A 23,772-nucleotide genomic window follows, 5' to 3' on the forward strand; every position below is an offset into this window, starting at 1 on the left:
ACATAAAAATCACTTTTTAAATTTGTGTTCAAAGTTTTAATTAAGATAAATATTCAGTAAACACAGTAAGTTGTACATCTAGGTGCCCAGCTTTAGCGTTGTCTTTAAGTGTACAAACATGCTTACCGATAGCTAGGCAGAAACAACAGAAGCAGCTTTATAAAGCTATGAATGAAAGATGATTGCAATATGATTGTCACAAGGCCTTTTAATATAATAGCTGTATGCATCTTACAATGTGAGAATTGTGAAATAACCTCATACACTGCTAAATACACAGGTAATTGGCAAAACTTTACACTAAGACCCACTAAAGTTTATTATTATTTTTTTTCTTGTTCATGAACTTCAATAATGAAACTATACCAATTTTTAGTTTCTTTTCCAGGAGCAAACAATGTATTTTTTTTTCCTGGTGCTTGCTGTACTCTTCTGTCACCACTAATAACGTACTGTTGTTTAAATTTAAAAAGACACTATATGTCTTTCTAAAGGCATAAGGTGACATGGTCTTATAACCAACATCCAGGCACTTTGAGTTGCTTTTGTAACAATGGTGATTAGCTTTGGATGAACTGGTCATATTCCCACACGCAACGTCTTGTCAAAAATAGTAGTTGTTGTCATTTGACAACTGGCAAAGATTAATAGTCAGCTGTGGCTATTGCACTGTCTGACTCACACAGGGATTTAAACCATGACCTTGGCCTCATTATCATGCTGTTAGAATCTACTGAGAAAAATAGCTGCACAAATAAGTCCTGAAAGCAAGAAGTTAAAAAAAAATTCTGTGTCTCCAAGTATAAGTCAGAGTGCATCTGTGTCCTTTGAGGAATTCTATTGGCAGGTGTTTTAGATATGAATAAAGAGATGACTGCAGGATATACTTCTGAAAATCAAAGCTTATCATGTCCGTTCTTGCCTAAAGTCTTCCACAGTATGACTATAAGAACAAATAGTTTTTTTTCAGAAAGGCATACAAGCTAGAATATGATCTTACTACCACCAATTTCTATTACTACCTTTTGTTATAATTCTGTGCTCTTCACACTCCAATATATAATGCTCTTATATTTTTTTAGCTGTTCATGCATTTGTTCAGCATACATTTACTGAGGTGTTGTAGTGAACCAAGCACTTTAATAGGTCCCGGGGAAATTGGGAAAAAAGTGCATTCCTTGCTTTTAAAAGAGTTCATGGTTCCGTTGAGGATATAGACAAGGGAATGGTTAAGGCACAAGGTGACATGCGCTATTTATGAACAGGATATATGCATTGATGAGAGCCTGGAGCTAACAGATGGAAAGAGAAAAAGGCTGAGAATGGCAAAGACATATGACTGAAGAGGTAAGTCAAGCTGAGAGAAAAGTTGCAGACATTAGAGGGCAAAAATATTGGCACAGAACAGGGATGTGTCTACAGGTGGTAGGTAAGGACAGAGATGCTGCCAGGGCCCAAATCAGAAGTTAATGCTTTCTTTGCTTTCATTTCCTCTTCTTCTCACAGTGTTCTTTTCCCGTTCTCATGTCCAGTTTAAGCCAGTAATAATCACTCTTCACTTCAGAAAGTAATTAACCAAATACTTGTTGAGGTACCCACCTATTAGCCATGTGTTATTCCTGGTGCTTAGGATACATTAATAAAATTCCTCCTTATATTTTAGATGAAAGAACACAATGACAAATAAACTGTAGTAAAGACTTCAATTTACAATGAAAATAAAAGCATCAGAAGAAAGCAAAGCACACCGGAAAAGGGAAAGGAGGTTGGAGTGATGGGGGAGGGGGTCTGAAAGGCAGGAGGATATTAAATAGAAACATGAGCAAAAATCTGAAGAGAGAGTTAGCTAAGTAAACACCCAGTGAGAGGACTAGTGCAAGGCAGGTATGGAGTACTAAGTAGGTGCTGAGATCAGGGTTCAGATGCCACTTGCAGACCAATTAAGGAGCTCAGTTGGTATGAGTAGAGGAGGGAGACTTCTCAGTATTTTGATCTGTGTGGTGTTTTAGGATGCTTGTTTGTTTTCTGCCCATGTGGTACTGGGGATTGAATCCAGGGCCTCACACATTCTGGCTGGTTTACTTTTCTGTTGCTGTGATAAAATACCATGACCAAGGCAACTTATAAAAGTGTTTATCTGAGTTTACTGTTCCAGAGAGAGAGCAGTCAGTAATAGTTGGGAAGACGAACAGGCATGGTGTGAGAGAGGGGAGAGAGAAGGGAGAGAGAGAGGAGAGAGGAGAGAGGAGAGAGAGAGAGAGAGAGAGAGAGAGGAGAGAGAGAGAGAGAGAGGAGGGAGGAGAGAGAGAGAGAGAGAGAGAGAGACAGACAGACAGACAGACAGACAGACAGACAGACTCATTCAGAAAGGCTGTACATCCTAAGCCTCCCCAAACAGCACCACCAGCAGGGGACCAAACATTCAAATGCTGGAGCTTGTGTCACTTCAACACCACAAACCCACTTCTGGTACTAATTCCTGTTTTAGTTTGTTTCTCTGTTATGGTGATAAAGTAACTGACGAAAGGCAACTTCCGGAAGAAAGGGTTTATTTGGCTCATAGGTTACAGTCCATCATCAGGGGAAGCCAGGGCAGGAACACATAGCAGGACCCTGGAGGCAGGAACTGAAGCAGGTTTCACAGAGGAATGGTGCTTCCTGGCTTCTTCCACTTGCTTGCTTATAAATGCCAGGATTACCTACCCATGGGTGGCCGGTCCTCCTACAGGGATCCTAAGTCACAGCAGTGCATACCCCCTTCTTGGAGTCTAATCTGATGGAAGCAATTGCTTGATTGAGATTCTTTCTCCCAGGAAACCCTGGTTTTTATCAAGCTGACAAAAACTAACAAGAACATTCGACAAGTGCCCTACATGCACAGCCCCCGTGCCTGCTCACTAGCAAGGACAGAAGCAACTATACCTGGTAGGACAGACAGTAGACTGACAACCATCTATCTGGATGCAGCAGTGCGATAGACATAATTCTGAGTCTTGTGAGGTATCCAGGTTTCGTAGCAGAATATTATGCCTCAGTACATTTCAAGAACATGATTATCTTATAGTTTTATTCTTGAGGTATATCTCCTAATACTTACCTAGTATATAACTAGTCCTTATCATTATGCAAAATGAAACTTCAGACTCAGGCGTTATAATCCTACCATTATAAACCCCAAGTCAGTAATAAAAGACAGTTACTTCTAAAGTCAAGCAAGAACATTGCATTTTGAGACTACTACAAATGTGTTCACCTACTGAGGGGCGTGTCCAGGTGAAATAGAATTCCATACATGACATAGTAAGATATGACTAACATTTCAAGTAAACACAAAACTTGAACAAATCTCTTGAGATCCGTATTTCGGGAAAACCAAGCCTCGTGAGGTACTTTATTTCGTTATGAGCATAGCAATCTAATCTCAAGTTGAGTGAATATTTTTAAAGCAGATCTCCCAGGCTACAGTCCATTTTAACATTCTAGATGATATATATGCATATATTCTATCTGTAAGGTATAAATATAGTGACGCCTTCACCTTGTAAAAGTACGAGACTAATGAGAGATTATTTTTATGTACCTCCATGTCTAAGAATCTCCTTTACTAAGAAAATTTCAGTTGTAGTAAGACTAAAAAAAGCGAAATAAAACAGCAGGGACAACAAAACGCACTAAACAACAGAATATCCTAGTCAGCCCACTCATGCATCAATTGGGGCAGATATTCAGGTTCATGGCCAGTTTCACCCAGGGAGGTGAGGGTGTGTGCGTGTGTGTGTGTGTGGTGTGTGTGTGTGCGCGCGCGCATGCATGGGCGTGGACAGGGAAACACACACCTTAGGATATTATGACTGGCAGGAAATAATGTAGGTCCCAGAAGGTGACCCTCTGCTGTAAACGTACCCACATTTTCCCAATCTGAACAACTGCTTTCCAGTTCACATTTTATGTATTTGAAGTAACTAAGCTATTTTAACCTCAGAATCTTCAGACTCAGCAGTGTGTGTGCATATTCTGGTTTCTGATCCCGTTGCGATGATGTTGGCTGGTGTTGGGAGGATGGTATTTTTAAAAATGGAAACCGAAATAAGGTGGAACATTATTATTTATAGTTCTATCATCTCATTTAAAGGAGAACTTACCATGTTTTGGTGGCTGGTGTTTCCTAGGCTAGGCTAAAACCATTAAGTATGTCTACCAACTGTCTGGTGACTGTCACGCATGCCAACAAAGGAGCGTGTGTATAATAAAATACAACGTTTGAATTTAAAGGGAGACATTAAATTTTCTTTAGAAGTGTTTCCTTTCGCTTTTCTTCTTTGTTGTCTTGTTTTCTTTCTTCACCATTATCATGAAATGTATACCTCCAATCTTTGCTATATGTTGGTTGGTTGAGATCCTTCAGAACATCCATGGCTAAGGTCTTACTTCTAGAAATGGATTCATTAGCTCTGGGTTGGGTTCAAGCATTTTAAACAAGTGACTCATGTAATTTTCCTGTGTTAACTTTGAAAACCACGGTAGTCTTAAATTGGACTGGCTCCAGCTCTGTTATTTAACTATATTTATAAATCTTCTGATCTTGGTCTTCCATTTCCTATATGATGAGGTTGGATTAGAGATTTACAAAAATTCTCTAACTGTAAAACACATCAATTGTGATAACCTAAGTTCTCATCTGGTTTGCCCGGCCCCAAAGCACTGAAAACTAATTTGGATTATGAATCTGGTTGAGAACAGGTGAGTGGTAGTAGCAATCAGCAGTAGTAATAATGATAATATACAAACAAAACATAAGCAAACTTTTCCATTTCTTCTTTCCAGTAACAAAGCACGAGAGAAAAACAATATAGAAATTTCAGCTTAGAAATCACAAGGGACACGTCGTGCTGCTTTGTCTGTTCCCAGTTCTCTCAAATTGAGACTAGTCAGATGGTACCTGGGGAACAAAGGGAGGAGGGAGAGAGCTTACTACACATAAATATAATACAAGCCCCGGAGGCGGAGGCTTTACTCACCAGCCCGTGATCTGGCCTAGTACTAAGCAGTGTGAGGGTGGAAGGCGTGGTAGGGGTGTGTACATACACACGCATGCACATTTAACCTTGCTAACCGAAGCACCAGTCCAGAGTGGCAGGAGGAGGAAGAGGGGGTGATCGGACTACCCCCCAGGGAGAGCTGACTGGGTTGTACCCCCCTTCCAAGGCCCCTTTGAGCCCGCGCTGCTGTCGGTGCTACCTCCCTCCTACTGGAGTCGGTTTTCTTCTCTTCTTTGAGCTCCAAGCTTCTAAAATCAGGCTAAAATGCTCTAATCTCTACTCACTGGACAAGAGTGAATGGCAGGAAAGGGCCAAAGAGCCCGAATCCTCCGGGACTGAGATTTGGTCCTTTCCCGGCTTCACACCTTCCAGTCGCCCCCTCACGCCAAGCCTAGGGCAAACCCTGCCTCTCACCTCGGTCTCCCGAGTCTTCCCTTTTCAGAACCGCACCGACTAGCCAGTTTCCCAGAACTTCCGCACACCCGCCCTGCTCCCAGCCTGAGACACCGCCAGCGCTCCCCGTACCCTCAGGTCACTCCTCGGGCTCTGTCCGGCTCCCGCGTCCCCGGTCGCTGACACCCTAGGGGCACCCACCTGCTCCGGTCTTCCCTCTCCCAGGGACCCCGCCCAGGACAGCTCGGGAGCGCACGGCCCCCGAGGCTGCGGCTCGCAGTCTCAGCTCAGCGGCAGCCACCAGAGAACCTCCCCAAGACCCGCACCCCGGGGCGCTCACTTGCTCCCCGCCCCGCCCCGGCCGTTAGCAGGGACTAGGGATAAGTCCCGGCCTGGGCGCTCGGGAGGCGACGCGAGCCCCGCGGGAAGAGCCGGCGAGGCGGAGGGCGGAGGCGGCGGCGGCGCAGTGAGCGGGCCCCGCGCGCCGACTCCGCGCGCGGACCCTGGGGCCGGCGGGGGGACCCCGGGGCGGGCGCGTGATGAGGCGCGGCCGGCAGCCGACCCCGCTGCGCGCGCGAGCTCGCTCGTGTCCGGGCGTTGGCAGGCGCGGGGCGCGGGCCGGAAGACCGGCCGCCTCCGGCCCGGGTGGGGGCGGGGGTCCCCTGCGGCAGCCCGCACCTCGTGTGTCCCGGAGGGGTCCTCCCTCGCGGCGCCCCAGAGCCCGGTGACGCGCCAGGCGGCGGGACGGCCGCGCCGCTCCCGCGCTCCCCCCCCCCCCCACCTCCGGCGCGGAGCACACGCGACCCGCGGGCGCTTGGGGGGGCGACATCCCGGGACTCCCCAGGGGGTTGGGCTCGCCGGGCAGCGCTTCCCGCTCCGCCGCGCCACTGCCGGACACTCGTGCCCGGGTCCGCGCGCCGCCCTCCCGCCCGCTCCCTCCAGTCACCCCACCCTCAGCCGTCCCCGCCACCTTACTCCACCGCCCTCCCCCGCCGCTCGGCGCACTCCGCGTCGGGGCCTCCAGCTCGTCGCTCCCGCGAACCGCTCACTTGCCAGCCCTTCGCCTCCGGGAAGAAGAAGAAGGAGGAGAAGAAGAAACATTTCCCCGAGCGCACTCCTCAGCCCTCCCCACCCCCCCCGTCAGTCCTCCCCTCCCCCTGCTCGCTTTCCTGGGGGAGGGGGGCTGTCGCCCAGGATTGAAGGCCATTGATTTGTATGTATTTGTCCCAGCGCCGGAGGCTGCCCCAGCCGCCCGCGCCCGAGCCGCCGCTGCCAGTGGAGTTGCCTCCCTGCTTCCCTAGGGTGGTACGGCTCCACCAAACATGTCGGCTCCGGTCGGGCCCCGGGGCCGCCCGGCTCCCACCCCGGCGGCGGCCTCTCAGCCTCCTCCGCAGCCCGAGATGCCGGACCTCAGCCACCTCACGGAAGAGGAGAGGAAAATCATCCTGGCTGTCATGGATCGCCAGAAGAAAGAAGAGGAGAAGGAGCAGTCCGTGCTCAAGTAAGGACCCGGCTCCATCTTCCCGCCTCCCTCCCTCCTTCCCACCCTCCCTCCCCGCCTGCCCTCCGCCCCCCGCAGCCGCCCGCGCGCCCGGGATCGCCGCCTTTCCTCCGGCCGGTGGCGCCGGGGCCACGAGGGCTGCGGCCCGCGGCCGCCGGGGTCGCTTTCTAGTTGTCAGCCGCGGGGGTGTGTGTGTCGCGGAGGGAGGGCGCCGGGTCCGGCTGGGGTGACGCTGGCGAGCTTGGGGAGGTGTGATTTTTTTTTTCTTCCCCCGGCGCCCTTCGGCTTTCCCCGCGGGCCACTTCGGCTCCCGGGACGATGCTGAACCCGGGCTCCGCGCGTCCCATTTCCTTTCCCGCCGCCCCCGCGCGGAGGCAGTGACTGGGGCAAGGAATCCAATATGGCCGTGCACAGGTGCTCCCGGGCTGGACCCGGGTGGAGGCGCCCAGGCCCGGGGTGCGGGTGCCACCCGGGTCCTTCGTCCCGCGCCCGCGAGGGCCGGCTCTGTCCCCAGCCCCGGGAGGGCCGGCGCCGCCCCACGGTTCCAGCGGGCAGGAAGGCGGCGGCGCGGGCGAGGGGGCCTAAGCGCGGTCGCGTCTCGGGTGGGTGTGCGGCCGCCGCCATCTTCCAGCCCCTCCCCCTCGGCGGGTGCTAACACCCTGCACTCTGGTGTTCTTCCTGTTTGCAACTAGTCAGTCTGTGCGATCCCGGGGAGACTCCGGTTTCCCAGCATCGTTGCAGTTTGGGTTGCTCCCTCCCTCGCGAAGTTCTACTATGTTTGCTCACAGTCCAGCCAGCCGGGATTTTGCCGAGGGTGGGAGGCGTGAAAGTGGCACCCAGGCTTCGGTTTAGAAGCGGCGTAACTTCAGCACCAGGGAACTGTCCAGACTGAGTTTTCCTCTGCTTTGGGATTCCTTGTCAGTGTAGCAGTGTATAGTTGAGATTTGTTTCTACAGGTTTGCTTTTAAATGTTTTATGATTTTTGATTTCTCAGTTACTCCGGGAGAGTCACTGTCTAGATGTGTAACCAAGTCATTTCCCCCCTGTTTTTGCTTGAAATGAGTTATTCACTATAAAAATCAACCTAGAGGGACTGTCACCCAACACACTTTAACATAATTTCTATACACAAAATTAAAAGTGTAGACTTTATCTGTGAAAAGAAATGACCTCCAGCGACTTATTTTGAAAACAGGTTGTTGAATTCAGTATTTGTTCACATAGGAAAACACTTTCATATTTTAGTGAAATATATTTTACATAACCTGTGGTAACAAACTTGTGTCGAGTAGGTATATTTCTTAGGAAAATATACAATTTCTCACAAAATAATGAAAGAACAAGAGATCAAATGTATTCCTGACATATTTAGAATTGCTTCTTCAAAACTAATTTTTAGGTTTCAATACATACTAGGAAATTTGGCCTATTAATGGACATAGGATATGAACAAAAAGTTAAGTAATTTAATCAGCTTAAACTATGGAGTAATAAAGACAGTTTTTCAAAAGCTTTTGAGCATACTCCTAACTTAGCTCAACCTTAACGTATATACCAATAGTGGTAAGATTTTGATCATGACAATTTTATATTCAGATATGAGTTTATACTTTTTAATATAGTTGCTAGAATCAGTATTGCCAAAGTGATGCTCAGGTAAAACAGGACTTTAGTTCTTTAAAACACATATATAAATGGAAATGGGTTTTTTTTTATAGTAAATTAAATCATAGTGTTTATTAGCTAGTTAATTTTATATAGTTTTATATTTAATGTTTGAGTGCTGAATTAAAAATTGCTCAAAACGGAAGTGTATTTTATCGAATAGATGTTATTAATGAGTTTTTCAGATCAACTGTATGTGTAGACATCTCTAAGTAAGCCTCCGTACTTTGCAAACACTTACATGTATACATTTATTTCACATTATTTAGATAGATACACATTCTCTAAACATAGCCGTGTAATATGTGAAATCACATCAATAAAAAGTATAGATTAAGATTTAGGTGCTTATTTACATAGTTTTAAAAATACTTTTGAAATGAGATTAGACAAGGAAACTGAGAATAAACTTTAAAATAGAATCACAGTAACAAGAGGCAATTAACTTTGAATCATTTTTCTCATTTATTAAATAATATGTTCCCAGGCTTGGATGTCAAATAACAAACGTGCTACGTAAGAAGAATAATTCTGATAGCTGTGACTACTCTTTCCCTTGAAATTTCAGGGCCTCTTACCAGCTCGTGACTAAACGGTCTTTTATATCTCCGTAGCGCTATCACTTAATTGTATGTTAGCATTTTTTTTTTCCCTCAAAGAAGGTCATAGACACAGAGAAGTAAACTGAAATTCAAATTTATATTTGCTTCTTTTTAACTATTATGTTAAAAATAAGTTGATGTGTGAGGAAATTGAAGACTGGATAAAATACTTTGTGTGATCTGTGAGTTTCAGTATTCATAGTAAATATTACGCAAAGTAAAATTGTATACCCAAGGGCATCACAAGACGATATACTGGAATGCAAGAAGAACATAGTAAAACCTATAGCCCTTTGGGGGAAAAGGCAAAACCCTATATTTCTTATAGATTAGCTAATACTAAGATGTATATAATTTAGGAGCAAATGCATACATTAAAAGTTCATGCCTGAGATGTAAAACAGGTTGAGGCCACCACATTAAGTCCTCTTTTTAGGAGCCGGAGTCTTTAAAAATGATTTGTACTTCATTGTCAGTGATTTCTTTAAGGCGCAGCTAGGCGTACACACACCGAGGAAGTCTTCTGCCTATCAAATCTTACATGTGCATGAGGGACTGCCTCTTTTAAGATGCATTTTTACATCCCACTAACTCCCTGGTTAATTACTAAAACAGAACAAAACCAAACCTCAGAAAGGTCCTTACATGAGCTCTTGCAGCAGTTTCGGTTTTGAGTCTTGAGGAGTCACTATTTTGATGGTCTTGCTCTACAGCATTCTTAACTTATAATAGGTACCTAGTAAGAAATGTTGAGTTGAATTACAGTGCAAATGAGATAGTTCCTCATTCTGTGGGAAAAAGAGGAATTGTTTTTTTTTTGAAAGAAAAAGTGTCTAGCAAGTGTTGTATTTCCACTGTCTTTATTTAGTTTTTATTTTGGTGTGATTTAAAATCTTTTTTTGTTTAAAAAAACAATATCAAGAAGGCAAACCCCCTGAAACTAAGAAGAAAGGTACTCAGTACATATGTATGGTGGTTTTATTATGCACCTAACATGATCTTTTATACAAAATACTTTGAACACAGAAATTATTTTCTCCTTCCTTCTCTTTCTCCCCAATTTTTAAAACCTCCCTCTCTCTTTTCCTCCTTTTCTTTCATTTGGTAGTGGTTTTTCTGTGTAGCCCAGGTTGGCCTTCCATGAACAATCCTTCTGTTTCTGCCTTCCCAATCCACAGTACTAGGATTATAGGCACTCAGCAGGTGTGTATTCTATATGTGTGTGTGTGTGTGTAAGTGTAAATGTTTTAGTGTATTTATTTTAATTTATTTACTTATGTTTGAGACAGGGTTTTGCTGTGCACCCCTGGCTTGCTTAGAACTCGCCATGTAGCCCAGGCTGGCCCCAATCTCCCAGTGATCTGCCTGCTTCTGCCTCCCAAGTGCTGGGATTAAAGGTATGTGCCACTATTCCTGGCCCAATTGTTTATTTTATTTTGGGACAGGGTCTCTCTACATAGCCCTGGCTGCCCTGGGACTCACTATGTAGACCAGGCTGGCCCCAATCTCACACAGATCTGCCGCCTGTAGCTTCCGAGTGCTGGGATAATAGGTGGGCGTGCCGCCACACCCAGCTTAAATATTTTAATGATGCAAATCTATAAGTAGTTTCTAAAGTTAATTTATGAAATTGTTTAACAGATAACATGTACTTTTGCTATAAAGTATCTTATTTACCTACTTATTTTACCTATCTAGTTATTGTTAATATCATAATTATTCTTTGCACAATATAATGGAGGCACAAGCGATACATGTGTAACTAGGTGTATTTATATATGTGTGTGCACATACATGTATGCATGTTTGTAGGCAAGCATAAAAGTGTACGTATGTCCTGCATTTTCCTGTTGCTTAAGTTCTGGTCTACTACTTGCTGTCTGTTCTGCAATTTCTGTAACTCATTCCGTACTTCACGTACTTACATTGGTCTGTTTTGCTGCTAGCGATGACACTTTAATACATTGCTTTTAATGTCGAGCACTGTGTATCTGGGATAAATTCTTAGAAAACAATTGTTCTGTAGAGCCCAGCAGTGGTGGCGCAGGCCTTTAATCCCAGCACTGTGGAGGCAGAGGCAGGCGGACCTCTTGAGTTCAAGGCCAGCCTGGTCTACAGAGTAAGTTCCAGGACAGCCAGAGTTACATAGAGAAACTCTGTCTTGAAAAAACAAAAACCAATAAACAAACAAATGAAACAAAACAACAAAAACCATTCTTTCAAATAGTCAGGAGACTTCAATGCATATTACCAACTGTATCTTCGTAGAGGAAGTCTGTATAGGTCATGTATACTGAGGAAACTCCTACTTCCTTGCCAAATCAGTGTGTGGGAAGCTCGGTCAGAATTTCAGTAGTAACTATGCCAGTGTAGATGGAACTTGCTGTTTTCTTACTATCAATGAGCGCCTTTCCCAGTTGTTTAGGATCATTTATATTTCCTTTACTGTTGTAGCTTTTGATCCGTTTTGAAGCTCTTTATATTTTTGTTGGGTTAGGAACTTATTCATCCCCTCACCCCTTTTTTACTGGTCAGGATTTCTAAAAATGTGTTCAAATTTATGGCGTTTTTCTTCCATGGCTTTTGGATTTATGATCAGCTTAGAATGGCCTTCTTTATTCTATATTTGTCTGCCTGCCTGCCTGTCTGTGTCTCTCTCTACCGTAGCTTACCAGATAAACGATACTGTGAAGCAGAAAGCCTTTAAGTAAAGGTGATGGTTGCGTCACGTAAACATCAGTTGCCTTCACCAAGATGAAAACCTTCAGTTTGTAAGGATTCAAGTGTATTCTAACGAGTGGTTGGCATTTTATAAGAATGTGTCTAGTGAAATTTTAATATAAAATCTTGTATTTTAAAGTAAGGAAGCAACTAATACTATTTCCCCGTTGATAGTAGATGTTAGTAAATGGGACAGTTGTACAGTGTGAGTGAAGAGGTCGTGGGTCAAGGGCCATGGGCCAACTCAGTTACTTGACACTTCACTGATTAATAAGCTCCTGCTTAAATTATTAAACTCTCTGAGTTTTCTCATCTATACTAGTTGAGTACTAGAATTGATCATTATAGACTGAGTTTCCAGAGTATGTAGGGTATGTAAGAATTAATCATTTTTGTGAGCTGATTTTAGATAACACTCTTTAAGGTTTAAAACATTTTAATAACATTTCTAAGTGAAATCTCCATATATTTTAAAAACTGAGAGATTTGTTTCTCTAGTAGGAAACCAATTAAAAAAAAAAAAAAGATTTATTCATTATTATGGATACAGTGCTCTGCCTGCATATACACCTGCAGGCCAGAAGAGGGCATCAGATCACATTACGGATGGTTGTGAGCCACCATGTGGGAATTGAACTCAGGACATCTGGAGGAGCAGTGCCCTTAACCTCTGAGCCGTCTCTCCAGCTCCCCAAAATGTTTTTTAAAAACTTGTAAGCATAGGATTGAAGAGAGAGAGCATGAGGACTTGAAAGCAGTCTTCTCAGCAATGTCCATTTTTGAGAAGTTGGAAAACTAAGGGATCATAATGAAAATAAGATGGATACTAAATACTGCTTGCCAGTGCGTATATTAATGACTCATTTGTAGAGTCTGTCTTGTGGTTAATCTTTGTGATTAATTTTTCATTATATTACTGAGCCACGTATGTACTTACATGCCTTATTCCTACTATAAACATGTCTTACCAGGTTAAGCTAATTCTGAAGCTTGGTTACTAGAACTTGGAATGCTCATCTTCAAATTGTCTCTCAGAAAGCTCAGTCTTTGTATGATTGTGTCTTTCTTATCCTTCTGACCTTGCTTTCAAACAGAGCCCATCTCTGACTAGGCTTTTATCCAGGTTTTCTTCTTTATTCTTACTGTAGTGTCTCTTACGATTCTCAAATTATGGTCTGTCTACTTTGCTAGATTATAAGCTTTCATAGAGTAGACATTTTCATTTAGAAAATACTTTAAGTTAAATCCAATAATTAAAAGAAAAAAGATTGCTTTGTAATAGTAAACTTATTTGTGAAATAAAATTTAATTTAAAAATTTATGCCGAATTTAGTTGGAAGCTAATATATAATGTAGCTTGTATAATTATTTATTTGTACAATTGCAGTTTTTAAACTAAGCTTGTCTACTCTCACTAGCAAATAGAAGATTGTGATTATATGTTATTTAACAATGTAGTGAACTTAGGAATTAATGAATACTTTGCTTTCAAAATTACTTTTTGATCATCAATAGATTTCCATTGTGTGTAGCAGAGCTGAAAAATAGGGGTTAGGCATTGTGTGTGCTAGGCAAATACTCTATAACCAAGAGATAGTTGTATCTCCCGGCCTTTAAAATATTAAAGAATAATTATTGCTGTGCATATGTGTCTGATTATAGGTATGTATGTGTCACAGTGTACATGTGGGAGTCAGAGAACTGCTTTTGGGAGTTAGTATTTTCTGCCACCTTAGGAGTTTTGGGGAATAAACAGATCTTTTTTGTGCAAGTGCTTCTATTTGCTGAGTCAGTCTTCATATGTAACTCAGGCAGGCCTTGAACTGATTTTTTTTTTTTTTTTTTTTTTTGCTTCAGGCTCATGAGTGTTAGAAGTACTGGCACAACAGGTGTGCACCACCATACTTGGCTCACACAAAATGTGTTGAATAGACATAGTTCATACCTTTCACAGGCAGAGGGTCTAAGACTTAACAGTATCATATGAAGGCAAAATAATGTAAACTGTCATGAAAAAACAAAACAAAACAAAACAAAACACCCTAAAGGTATTTTCAGTATGTAATAGCCATAGCAAAAAAACATTCAGACTAATCTCATGAGTAGTTTGTTGTTTCTTTGGTGTTGTTCAGAGTACCAGTTCATCCTATTAAAATGCCTTGAAGTTTCACTCCTAGCCTCTAGTCACTCTCTGGGGGCTGATGGAATGCAGAGGTCTCAAGAGTGTCTAGATACTTTTAACCACTACCAGCTAACCCTTAGGGAATTCATTGTAAGAAAAACTATGAGCTGCAACTAAAATATTGCATAGTAAGTGCTAGGAGACTGCGGTGTAGGGGCACCTCATGGATGTATGCAGGTGAAGGCACTTGTGAGCCAGTCTTAGGTAGATGACTTCTCTTTTGTCCCAGAGGAGCAGTAGACGTTATCGGGCAAGTGGAGACAGTCCACGCAAAGCTCCTGGACTCTCCTGTCTCTCTAACCCAAAGACTTCTTTGACTGTGAAAGATGCATAGGGTTTAGAGCACAGTTAAATGGTCAAACAGAGCACACACTTAAAAGGAGATGAGTTATCTGAGGAGGTTGGAGAGATGCCAGGGGTCAGATCCTAAAAGGCCTTATATGGTATTCTTTGGGTTTGAGTTTCATCGGGATGGCAGTAGGAGTGAATTTTAACCTTGGCGCACCATAGTAGACTTTTGTTGGAAAACACTCTAACAGCAACGATTAAAGAGAGGGTGTAAAACTAGAGGCAAGGGCACCGGTTAGCAGGCTCTTTCAGTAATTCCTGTGATAAATGATGAAAATGTAAAATTAGACAGTAGAGTGTCAAGGTAGGTTTTTGAATAAGTTAGAAGCTAAACGTTCCAGGAGTTGACCACTGAGCGCGAAGAGCCAGGTAAGCCTCTTAAGACACCTGACTTGCTTACCTGACTGCTCTGTAACCCTGCTCATCTCACTCATAGTTGGGAGCGGTTGTGGGCTAGCTTCCTGTCCCGCTTTAGTTTTCTAAGGTTTATTGCATGAGTGGGAACTAGAGAAGTGACTCTGTAACCTGTGAGGCCTTGTGCGGTGGGAAAGAGAGTAAAACGACTAAAAGTGAAAAAGAAGAAAAGAGATAAGGAAAAAAAATGGAGAGAGAGAGGCCAGTCAGGGCTCGCGGAACCCATTCTTTTTTCTTTTTTCTTTATTTTTGGTTTTTCTAGACAGGGGTTCTCTGTGTAGCCTTGGCTGTCCTGGACTCCCTTTGTAGACCAGGCTGGCCTCGAACTCAGATTGATCTGCCTGCCTCTGCCTCCCGAGTGCTGGGATTAGATGCGTGCGCCACCACGCCCGGCTCTGAATCCATTCTTAATTGGAAAGAACCCGCTACATTCTCGCTTGTAAAACTGCTGGAGGTACTTGTGCCTCCCTCCCTCCCTCCCTCCCTCTCTCCCTCCCTCCCTCCCTCCTTCTGTCCCTCCCTTCCTTCTTTTTTCTAAACAGGGTTTTCCTGTGTAGCCCTAGCTGTCCTGGAGCTGGGAGGTTGAGACCAGCCTCAAACACAGAGATCTGTCTGCCTCTGCCTTCTGAGTGTTGGGATAAAAGTGCACCACCAGGTCTGGCTGCTGTGTGGTCTTTGAAAACTCCTGGTCTTTTCTTTATGAAACATTTATTCCCAGTGGTAAGGTAGACTCAGGAGTTTTTCGCCCTCTGTCTTTGAGTCAATTCTTGGTCATTTTAAACCATGACACAGTCTTTGTTTTATACGTTAGGTTTAGCTAGAGTAAATCCCTGTCAGGTCCGTGTTAATGCATCACTTCTGAGAGAATTTTGAAGATAAGAAGGCCTTGCAGGAAAATACAGAGAGGAAATGAGCCGTGGAAATGAGCTGTTGATGTTAACGAAGACTGTTTCTCTTTACTGGATTACTGAATTACTGAGGATTATAGAATGTGTATTGTGAAAGGAAGAGGAAGATCACTAGATTCTATGGTGGTAAGTTTCAGAAATAGTATTAGAAGCAAAGTCGTCGAAAGGGCTGGAGAAAGGGCTCAGCAGTTCGAGGCGCTTGTCGTGCTTGCTGTTTGTGCATAGGACTCAGGCTTGGCTCTCAGCACCTACGTGGCAGCTCACACCACGTTCCTGTTACTTTAATTACAGGGGACATAGCACCCTCGTCTGGCCTGACCTGTACCTGTACCAGGTGCTTATGTGGTGAACTTAAATGCATACAGACAGACGCACACCCACATACATTTTCTAAAGTTATTTTTAAAAGGGAGACAGGTTAGTCCAGGTGTGATATAATAATAGTTCACCTACTTTGTCTGTACTATACTGTTACCTAAAAATTTGAAGTTACGTAGTATAATAAACAAAAGGTATCAACTTTATGCAGTTTGTATTTTATTTTATACGTATGTTATATGAATACCAAAACATTATTTATATTTTCTATGTAACATAATGTTATCTAAAAAGGTATTTGGAGTTAATAACTTTTACATAGTTTACACATCATTAGCATTTATTTTATTTTATTTTTAGTTTTTTTTTTTTTGAGAGGGGTTTCTCTGTGTGTACCCCTGGCTGTCCTGGAATCACTCTGTAGACCATGCTGGCCTCGAACTCACAGAGATCCACCTGCCTCTGCCTTCCGAGTGCTGGGATTAAAAGTGTGTGCCACTGCCGCCACCACCTGGCTAACATTTAATATTTTTATGTAGGTTCTTATTTTTGGTAGGTTTTTAAAATGGCTTGACTTTTTTGGTTTGGTTTTCCGAGACAGAGTTTCTCTGTGTAGCATTGGCTGTCCTGTACGCACTTTGTAGACCAGGCTGGTCTTAAACTCACGAAGATCTACCTGCCTCCGGAGTGCTGAGATTATAGGTGTCTTGCCACTGTGCCTGGCTGTTTGGTAGGTTGTTAAACACAGCTGGATATATACTCCCTTTAGCCACAGGAAGACGTTAACATTTTTTTCTTTCAACTAAGCTTATGTTTACCTGGAAGGGAAAACTAGCTTGGTGGCATCGTGCATTCTGTAAGGTTTCTGGGCTTGTAAGACTGGGGTGGGGACAGGGTGCAGGGGGGCAATACAGTGAGCAATATGGTGAGGCAGCAGAATAATCAGAGCGGTATATGACGCTTTAGTATTATTCAATTGACAGATGGAGAGGATGCTCCCATCCATCTTGTTTTGTGGGCATATGAGATGTCTATTATAATTTTTCTTATAGTTTGTTTCCCAGGAGCATAGATGAAAAGCCTGTGTTTTATCACACTCAATCTTTGTTACTCAAAGTCTGTCTTTAGCCTGAAAGAATTCAATATTGTTTCTTTTCGGTTAAAAATGAGTCTTGTGGGGATGGTGAGGCGTTACGGCTGTAGAGCATGGGATGGTGAGGCGTTACGGCTGTAGAGCATGGGATGGTGAGGCGTTACGGCTGTAGAGCATGGCTCCAACTCTGGCCCTTTGTGCGCTCGCTCTCGCATCTGCATAGGGTCAGTGACACTGAGTTTTGGTGGATGATTGTACCCTTCTCTTCCCACTAGCTTTTGTTGAATAATAAATAGGCTTTGGGTGTTACATTGTTGCAATTTGGAGATTATAATTATCATTATGAGTAACATCACCTTTCTTTTATTGTCATATCTATTATCGTTCTAAATGTGGCTAATATAAATTTTCTCAAGAACTTTTTTTTTTTTTTTTTGAGACAAAGTTTTACTATTTATCCCTGGTCAGCCTTCATTTTGAAGACCAGGCTGGCCTTGAACTCATAGAGACCCATCAGTTTCTGCAGTCTCCCAAGTGCTGGGATTAAAGGCACGTACTATCTTGCCCAGCTAACTTTGTGTTTTAACTTTGAAAAAGCTTTACATTTCATAACTGTGTAATAGCTACAGAAGTACTCACATGTTACTAACATTTATCTATTTGTTTGTTTACTGAAGGGTCTCGTGTATCCTAGGCTAGCCCTGAAGTTGCTGGGCAGCTCATCCTCCGGCCTCTAGTTCCTGAGTGCTAGGATTATTGGTGTGTGCTCTTGCACCTGATCTCGCCAGTGTTGGGGGTCAAACCCAGAGCTTTTTGTATGCTAGTCTGGGACTTTTAACAAAGAGATGCATCCTCAGCCTCATGATAGTCAATTTTATTCTGTAGGCTGATAGCTTTTCACTGATTTTCTGCTATTAGCTTAGTCTTAACTCAGTCATAGAATTATTGAACAAAATTTATAAGGAAGGGTCCATTATGTTGCTCATGCGAGTGCTAGGAATTGAACGTGGGTCTTCTAGAAGACCAGCAATCCTTTTAAGAACAGAGACATTTCTGCAGCCCCTGCTGTTTATTTATTGTTTTTAATTTTGATTTTGTCTCCCATTAAATTTTATTTGAGTTTCGCTATATTGATGGGCTTCTAGAAGTTGACTTGTACGGACTTACATTCATTCAGCATTTATTATATACTGGGTCACAGAAAGACTTTATAAGTATGGAACACAGGTTTGTATATAGATACTTTAGCAAAGGTTTGTTTATTTACATATTTATGTGTGTTTATGCCTCCGTGAGTGCATGCAGGTGAGCCTATACAGTTGTCTGTCTGTGCATGGCCCTCGAGACCTGAAGAGGGCACCAAGTGTCTGTCACTCTCTGCCTATTACTTGGAGTCAAGGTGTCTCCTTGAAGTGAAGGTTCACATTTTGGCCAGGCTTGGAAGCCAGCGAGCCCCAGTGACTCTTCTGTCTCTGCCCACCTCAGAGTTGGGGTTTTAGGCGTTTGCTAGGGTGTCTGGCTTGTTATGTGGGGGCCAAGATCAGAACTCCAGTCCTCATCCATACAGAACAAATGTGCTCAATTGCTGAGCCCACTCACTGTCTTCTGTACCTAGCTCTTTTTGACTGAGTTCTATTTTCCTCCCCTTGCGTCGCCATTTCATCTTACAGAAAACACTGAGAGCAGACGTTCCTGGACTCTAGACTCAGACAGCCAGGGTCTACATCCCGGTGTTACTTGGTTTACCTCAGTGTGTCTGTTTGTAAGATGGGAATAATATTATGTACTTCAGAAGCTGTTTTTGAAGATTCAATTTACACTTGCAAAGTGCTTAAAAGAATATCACATACACTATGCTTTTTTTTAAAAAAAATCAATAAATTAGTTATGAAGAAAACAAAACATTTACAGCTATAGAGAATGTTGTCAGCAAATACTTTCAATAACTACTGCAAGGATGGTATTACATTCATTAATAAAGTCCTAGATCTTCCAGAATTATGTAGTATTCCTTCTTAATGGCTTGAAAGAACCCACATTTATGATTGTACAGTTCTGCAGCTCAGAAACCTCTCCTAGTCTTCCTTACTGGGCTAAAGTCGAGATGAAGGCAGGCGTGCATTTCCTCTGGAAGCTCTATTTGCTTGGTCATTTCAGTTGCCTAGAGTGAACAGATGGTGCGTGCGTGTGCGTGTGTGTATGTGTGCACACACGCACATGTGTGCATGTGCTTTGTTTTTTGTTTATAGAACCAACATTCCCATGTTCTCATCAGCAATTGTCTAAAGAATATCCATACCTTTTAGAGGCCTCTTGCACGTAGCTCTTTATGTTTCAGAGCTAACAATGCATATGGTGTCTTTCTCAAGATGCTATGACTCTCACACTTATTGTCTCATCTCTTTCTGCTCATCTGAGTAAGCTTTTTCTTGTCGAAGGATTATTGTGATTAATTGTGCTTGCCTATATCAGATATCACAGAAGTTATCGTTCCCTTTAACCATGAAAGAAACCATGTTCACATATTCCTGGAGTTAGGAGAGAACACCTTTTTTTTTGGGTGGGAGCCATTCTCCTTAATTCTCTATTGGACACCAGTAGAAATACATTTGGACACACACACACACACACACACACACACACACACACACACATTTGGACACACACACACACAAACGCATGCACACACACACACACATACACATGCACACGCACATGCACACATATAAATTGACTCTTACAGGTATGAATATTCTGCCTGTATATGTGAATATGCACTGTGATTGTGCCGTGGTGTGAGTGAAAGACAGAGGAGCACACTGATTTCCTGAAATTGAAGTTACAGGTGGTTGTGAGCTGCCATGCGGATGCTGGGGCTTGAACCTGGGTCCTCTGCTAGAGCAGCAAATGCTCTTAACCACTGAGCCAGCTCTCCAGCTCTTTTGCCTATATATATTTTAAATAAAGTTCACAGTTTTATTTTTAGTTTTTATTTATTTTTTTGTATTCAGAGACAGATTTTAGAATGAGGTTATGTTGGGTAATTTTATGTCATGTTGATATAAATTAAAGTCATTTGAGGGGAGGGAACCTCAGTTGAGAAAATACATTCAGAAGATGAGCCAGTGGGCAAGCCTGTAAGGGGAGGGCCCTACCCACTGTAGGTGGTGCTATCCTGGCCTGGTGGTCGTGACTTCTATAAGAAAGCAGGCTGAGAAAGCCATGATGAGCAATTCAATAAGCAGTGCTCTTCTGTGGCCTCTGCATCAGCTCCTGGCTCCAGGTTCCTGTCTTGCTTAAGTACCTGCCCGACTTCTTTGGCGAACTGTGGTGTGGAAGCTCAGGCTGGATAAACCCTTTTCTCCCCACCTTGCGTTTTGGTCATGGTGTTTTCTTGTGGCAACAGAAACCCCAACTGAGACAGGCAGTACTGAAATGATGCGCTGTAGTGCACCTTTTTATGGCTTTATAGAAGTGTATCATTCTCAAATTAATGCCAGTATCATTTTCAGTTTTTATTTACTTAGGAGTTTTCTTCCTAGGTTAAAATGTTAGTCTACACCTGATCTACATATGGGGTTTTAAGGGTTTTAAGGCCACTCTACATACTGAGTCAGGGGAAGACAGTGTCCCTGCCAAAAAAAGTGAGCCTAACTAGAGATGGGGTGGAGGAATTGGAGGTAAGCAGTATGAATTGCCTTGTGTTCTGAATATAAAGATGAAATAACTCTTCCTAAATAGCTATTGTGGTCAATAATTATATTTTTATAGAATGTGAGGGTAACTTTAATACATGACTAAAGCAGTAGAGTAATTGAAATACTTATCAAACATAGTATTTTCACTACATGAAGGCTATCTTGTATATATTTTCTGTTGGAATGTAAGTAAAGATTTGTATTTTACCTTTTCACTACAATATGATTTTCCTTTTCATATGTATTAGTTACATTTCTTGTAGCTGTGACTAAACACCTAACACACTTAAGGGAGGAGAGAGTTATTCTCACAGTTTCAGAGGGTCACAGTCTATGATGAGGCGGAGCTTCTTGCCTTGGTCAGTGGTGGCAGCACTGCCTGCTGGTGGCCCCTTCCCATGGCAGGGAGCAGGAGGCAGAAAGAAGCGGAGCAGAGCCAGACGAAGGAAGGCACACCTCTCCACGCCTGTCCTCGTGACTGCACAGCGCACAGCATAGAGCTGCAAGCTGGGAAACAAGTCCTTCCACATTTTGCATAGTTTGTGAGGGATCATTCCTGTTCTTACATTTATATCTTTATGTATTTCTGCTTTTTGTAATTATTAGCAAAGTGTGTGTTTAAATGAAAAAAAAAAAAGTAGTATGTTCTGTAGTTCAGCTTCCTGGCCATGTTTAAAGAATGAACATTTCACTTGACAGTCATGGGTATTAAAGTAGCTGTGAAATAAAGTAGAACCAACAGTCCCCAAACACTAGCACACATGCACCTAACAGTTTCTATGTTGGATGCAGGTTTTATATGTTTGTGTTTGTTTTATGTGTTGTTAGTGTAGACTAAATTTCAGAGTCCAGATAGAATATGGAAGTTACCAGTAGTTCCTTTGAAGAGGAACACATTAACAGAGAGGATTATTAGCCCGAGGCAGAGTACTCATGAATAGAAAAAAAAAAAAAAAAAAAATTGGAAGACACCCCTTTCTTTATATCTGAGGCTGAGACTCAGCCACGGTGGAGGTGTGGCTGTGGTCCACTGTGCTGTCATGTGCTTGCCAGGCTAGAGCAAAGAAAGATGTGTGTTTTTACGAAAGCAGGATGTTGGACTTGGTGGCTAGACTGACTCTGGTGCGTAAGAAACCCTTTGGGAAGCTTATTGGAATGCCAGTCAGGTTTGTTAAGAAATTGCTGGTGGGAGTGCCACTGCTGGAAGGATGGCCTGTGAGGTGCTGGTGAAGCACATGAGGAGGTCTGATACCACTGGGTATTCATAAGCTCCAGGCAGCCATGTAAACAAAAGCAACAAGGCACACAGACCTTTCTTCCTTTACTGTCGCCATGGCTCCCTCTACTGACAAAGATTAACATTGCACCATTGGCCGAGGAGAAATGGAGAGCGAAGAAGGGTGGCTTTGGAGCGCAGAGGCAGGAAATCTTCAGTAGCCTGACGGTCATAGACAGTGTTGTCTTCAAATATGGACATAGGTAAAACCGTATTGGTTTATTTTTCATTCTATAATAATCTTTGTGTGGGCTACTCGGGGTCTCTAGTCTATGCATGGGATATACACACTCTGTAATGCTGTGTGCAGAACAAAAGGGAATGTTGTCGGGTTGAAGTTGTCTGCTGAAGTTTCCTCTGAGAAGCACGTACACAACTTCTGCTTACATGTTGTTGGCCAAAGCAAGTTTTACGATGACGGCTGAGTCAAATAGAGAAGAGGAACGCCATCGTATGGCGGGAAGGCAAGACCTGGCTCTGGATTGACAGGATTGCTCTGGAAGACTGGACAGTAGCCAGGGTAATTAGGGAAGTTAGAATTTTCTCTTAAAAATCTTGTCTCGTGTTGTAGCTTTTACAATTTTAGTAAAAATGGCACTGACAGAAAAAATGGTGTGCTTAGTTTTGGCATCAGTAAACGTAAACTAATTACAGTGAACTTAGCCATTTGCATAAAACAGTGAAGGACAGAGAAGTTAGGCAGCAGGAAAAGTGTTTGGAAGGTTAGATACAAATTAAAGTTAGTTTGGAAATTCGTATCAACTTAAACTTATATATTATATGAAATATGAAACCTTTTAATCCTTGTATGAGATGTGTGTGCATGTTTCTGCATGTGTGCATGTTTCTGCGTGTGTGCATGTTTCTGCGTGTGTGCATGTTTCTGCGTGTGTGCATGTTTCTGCGTGTGTGCATGTTTCTGTGTGTGTGCATGGGTATGCCCTGTGCATTTGGAGGTCAGAGGACAGCCTTGCTCCTTCCTTGCACCTTGAGACAGGCTCTCATTTTGTTAGAAAGCTTTTTAAGGCAGACTAGCTGTCTGTCTAGAATCTGGAAATTGTCCTGTCCCCACCTGTCACCCTGGTGTGCAGCGCTGGATTTCGCTTGTTGTGGGCTGTGGTGTCTGGCTCTACGTGGATTCTGGGGGATCTGGAGTCACGTCTTCATGTTTGCACAGCGAGCAGTTTACCCACAGCTACTGAGCTACTTCTCAGCTTGGAAAAGGAGATCTTTTGTGATTGAAGATGTTCTCATTTTTGCACAGTCTTGGGTAGAGTATAGGGAAAAAAACCCCAATGCTTTGACTGGAGTATGTGCTCTATCATTTTATAATATCTTGTCTTGAACAAGTTAAATAAGCTCTCCAAAATCTATAAAATGACAAAAGCAAAGCCCGTCATCTCTAAGCTGAGAGCTCGATGTCAGTGTACTGTAGGGTTCACAGAATTTGGGCTTCAGAAATGCAAAGGTGCACAGAAGCATATCCATGTGACTCCAGTAGACAGGACAGCAAGCCCAACCAAACACATTACTTCTTCTCCAGTGAAATGGATAAGCATTTACACAGGAATCAGGAATTTTTAAAAAGAGTTTTGTTTTGTTTTCCAGAGATTT

General features: G+C 43.0%; 1 protein-coding gene across 11 annotated transcripts in view; it reads left to right on the forward strand.

The window, feature by feature from the left end:
* Positions 1–6,578: 6,578 nt before the first annotated feature.
* Positions 6,579–23,772, forward strand: part of Rims2 (regulating synaptic membrane exocytosis 2) — a 455,960-nt gene continuing 438,766 nt past the window's right edge. For 8 of the 11 annotated variants that reach the window (XM_051159510.1, XM_051159507.1, XM_051159511.1 and 5 more), the window contains exon 1: positions 6,579–6,933. In XM_051159510.1, the coding sequence (XP_051015467.1) occupies positions 6,755–6,933 (179 nt within the window). In that variant the 5' untranslated portion in view covers positions 6,579–6,754. The remainder of the gene's footprint in view (positions 6,934–23,772) is intronic. The other 3 variants (XM_051159504.1, XM_051159506.1, XM_051159505.1) reach the window with 3 other exon arrangements.

This window comes from Acomys russatus, chromosome 17, assembly GCF_903995435.1.
Source record: "Acomys russatus chromosome 17, mAcoRus1.1, whole genome shotgun sequence".
NCBI classification, from domain to species: domain Eukaryota; kingdom Metazoa; phylum Chordata; class Mammalia; order Rodentia; family Muridae; genus Acomys; species Acomys russatus.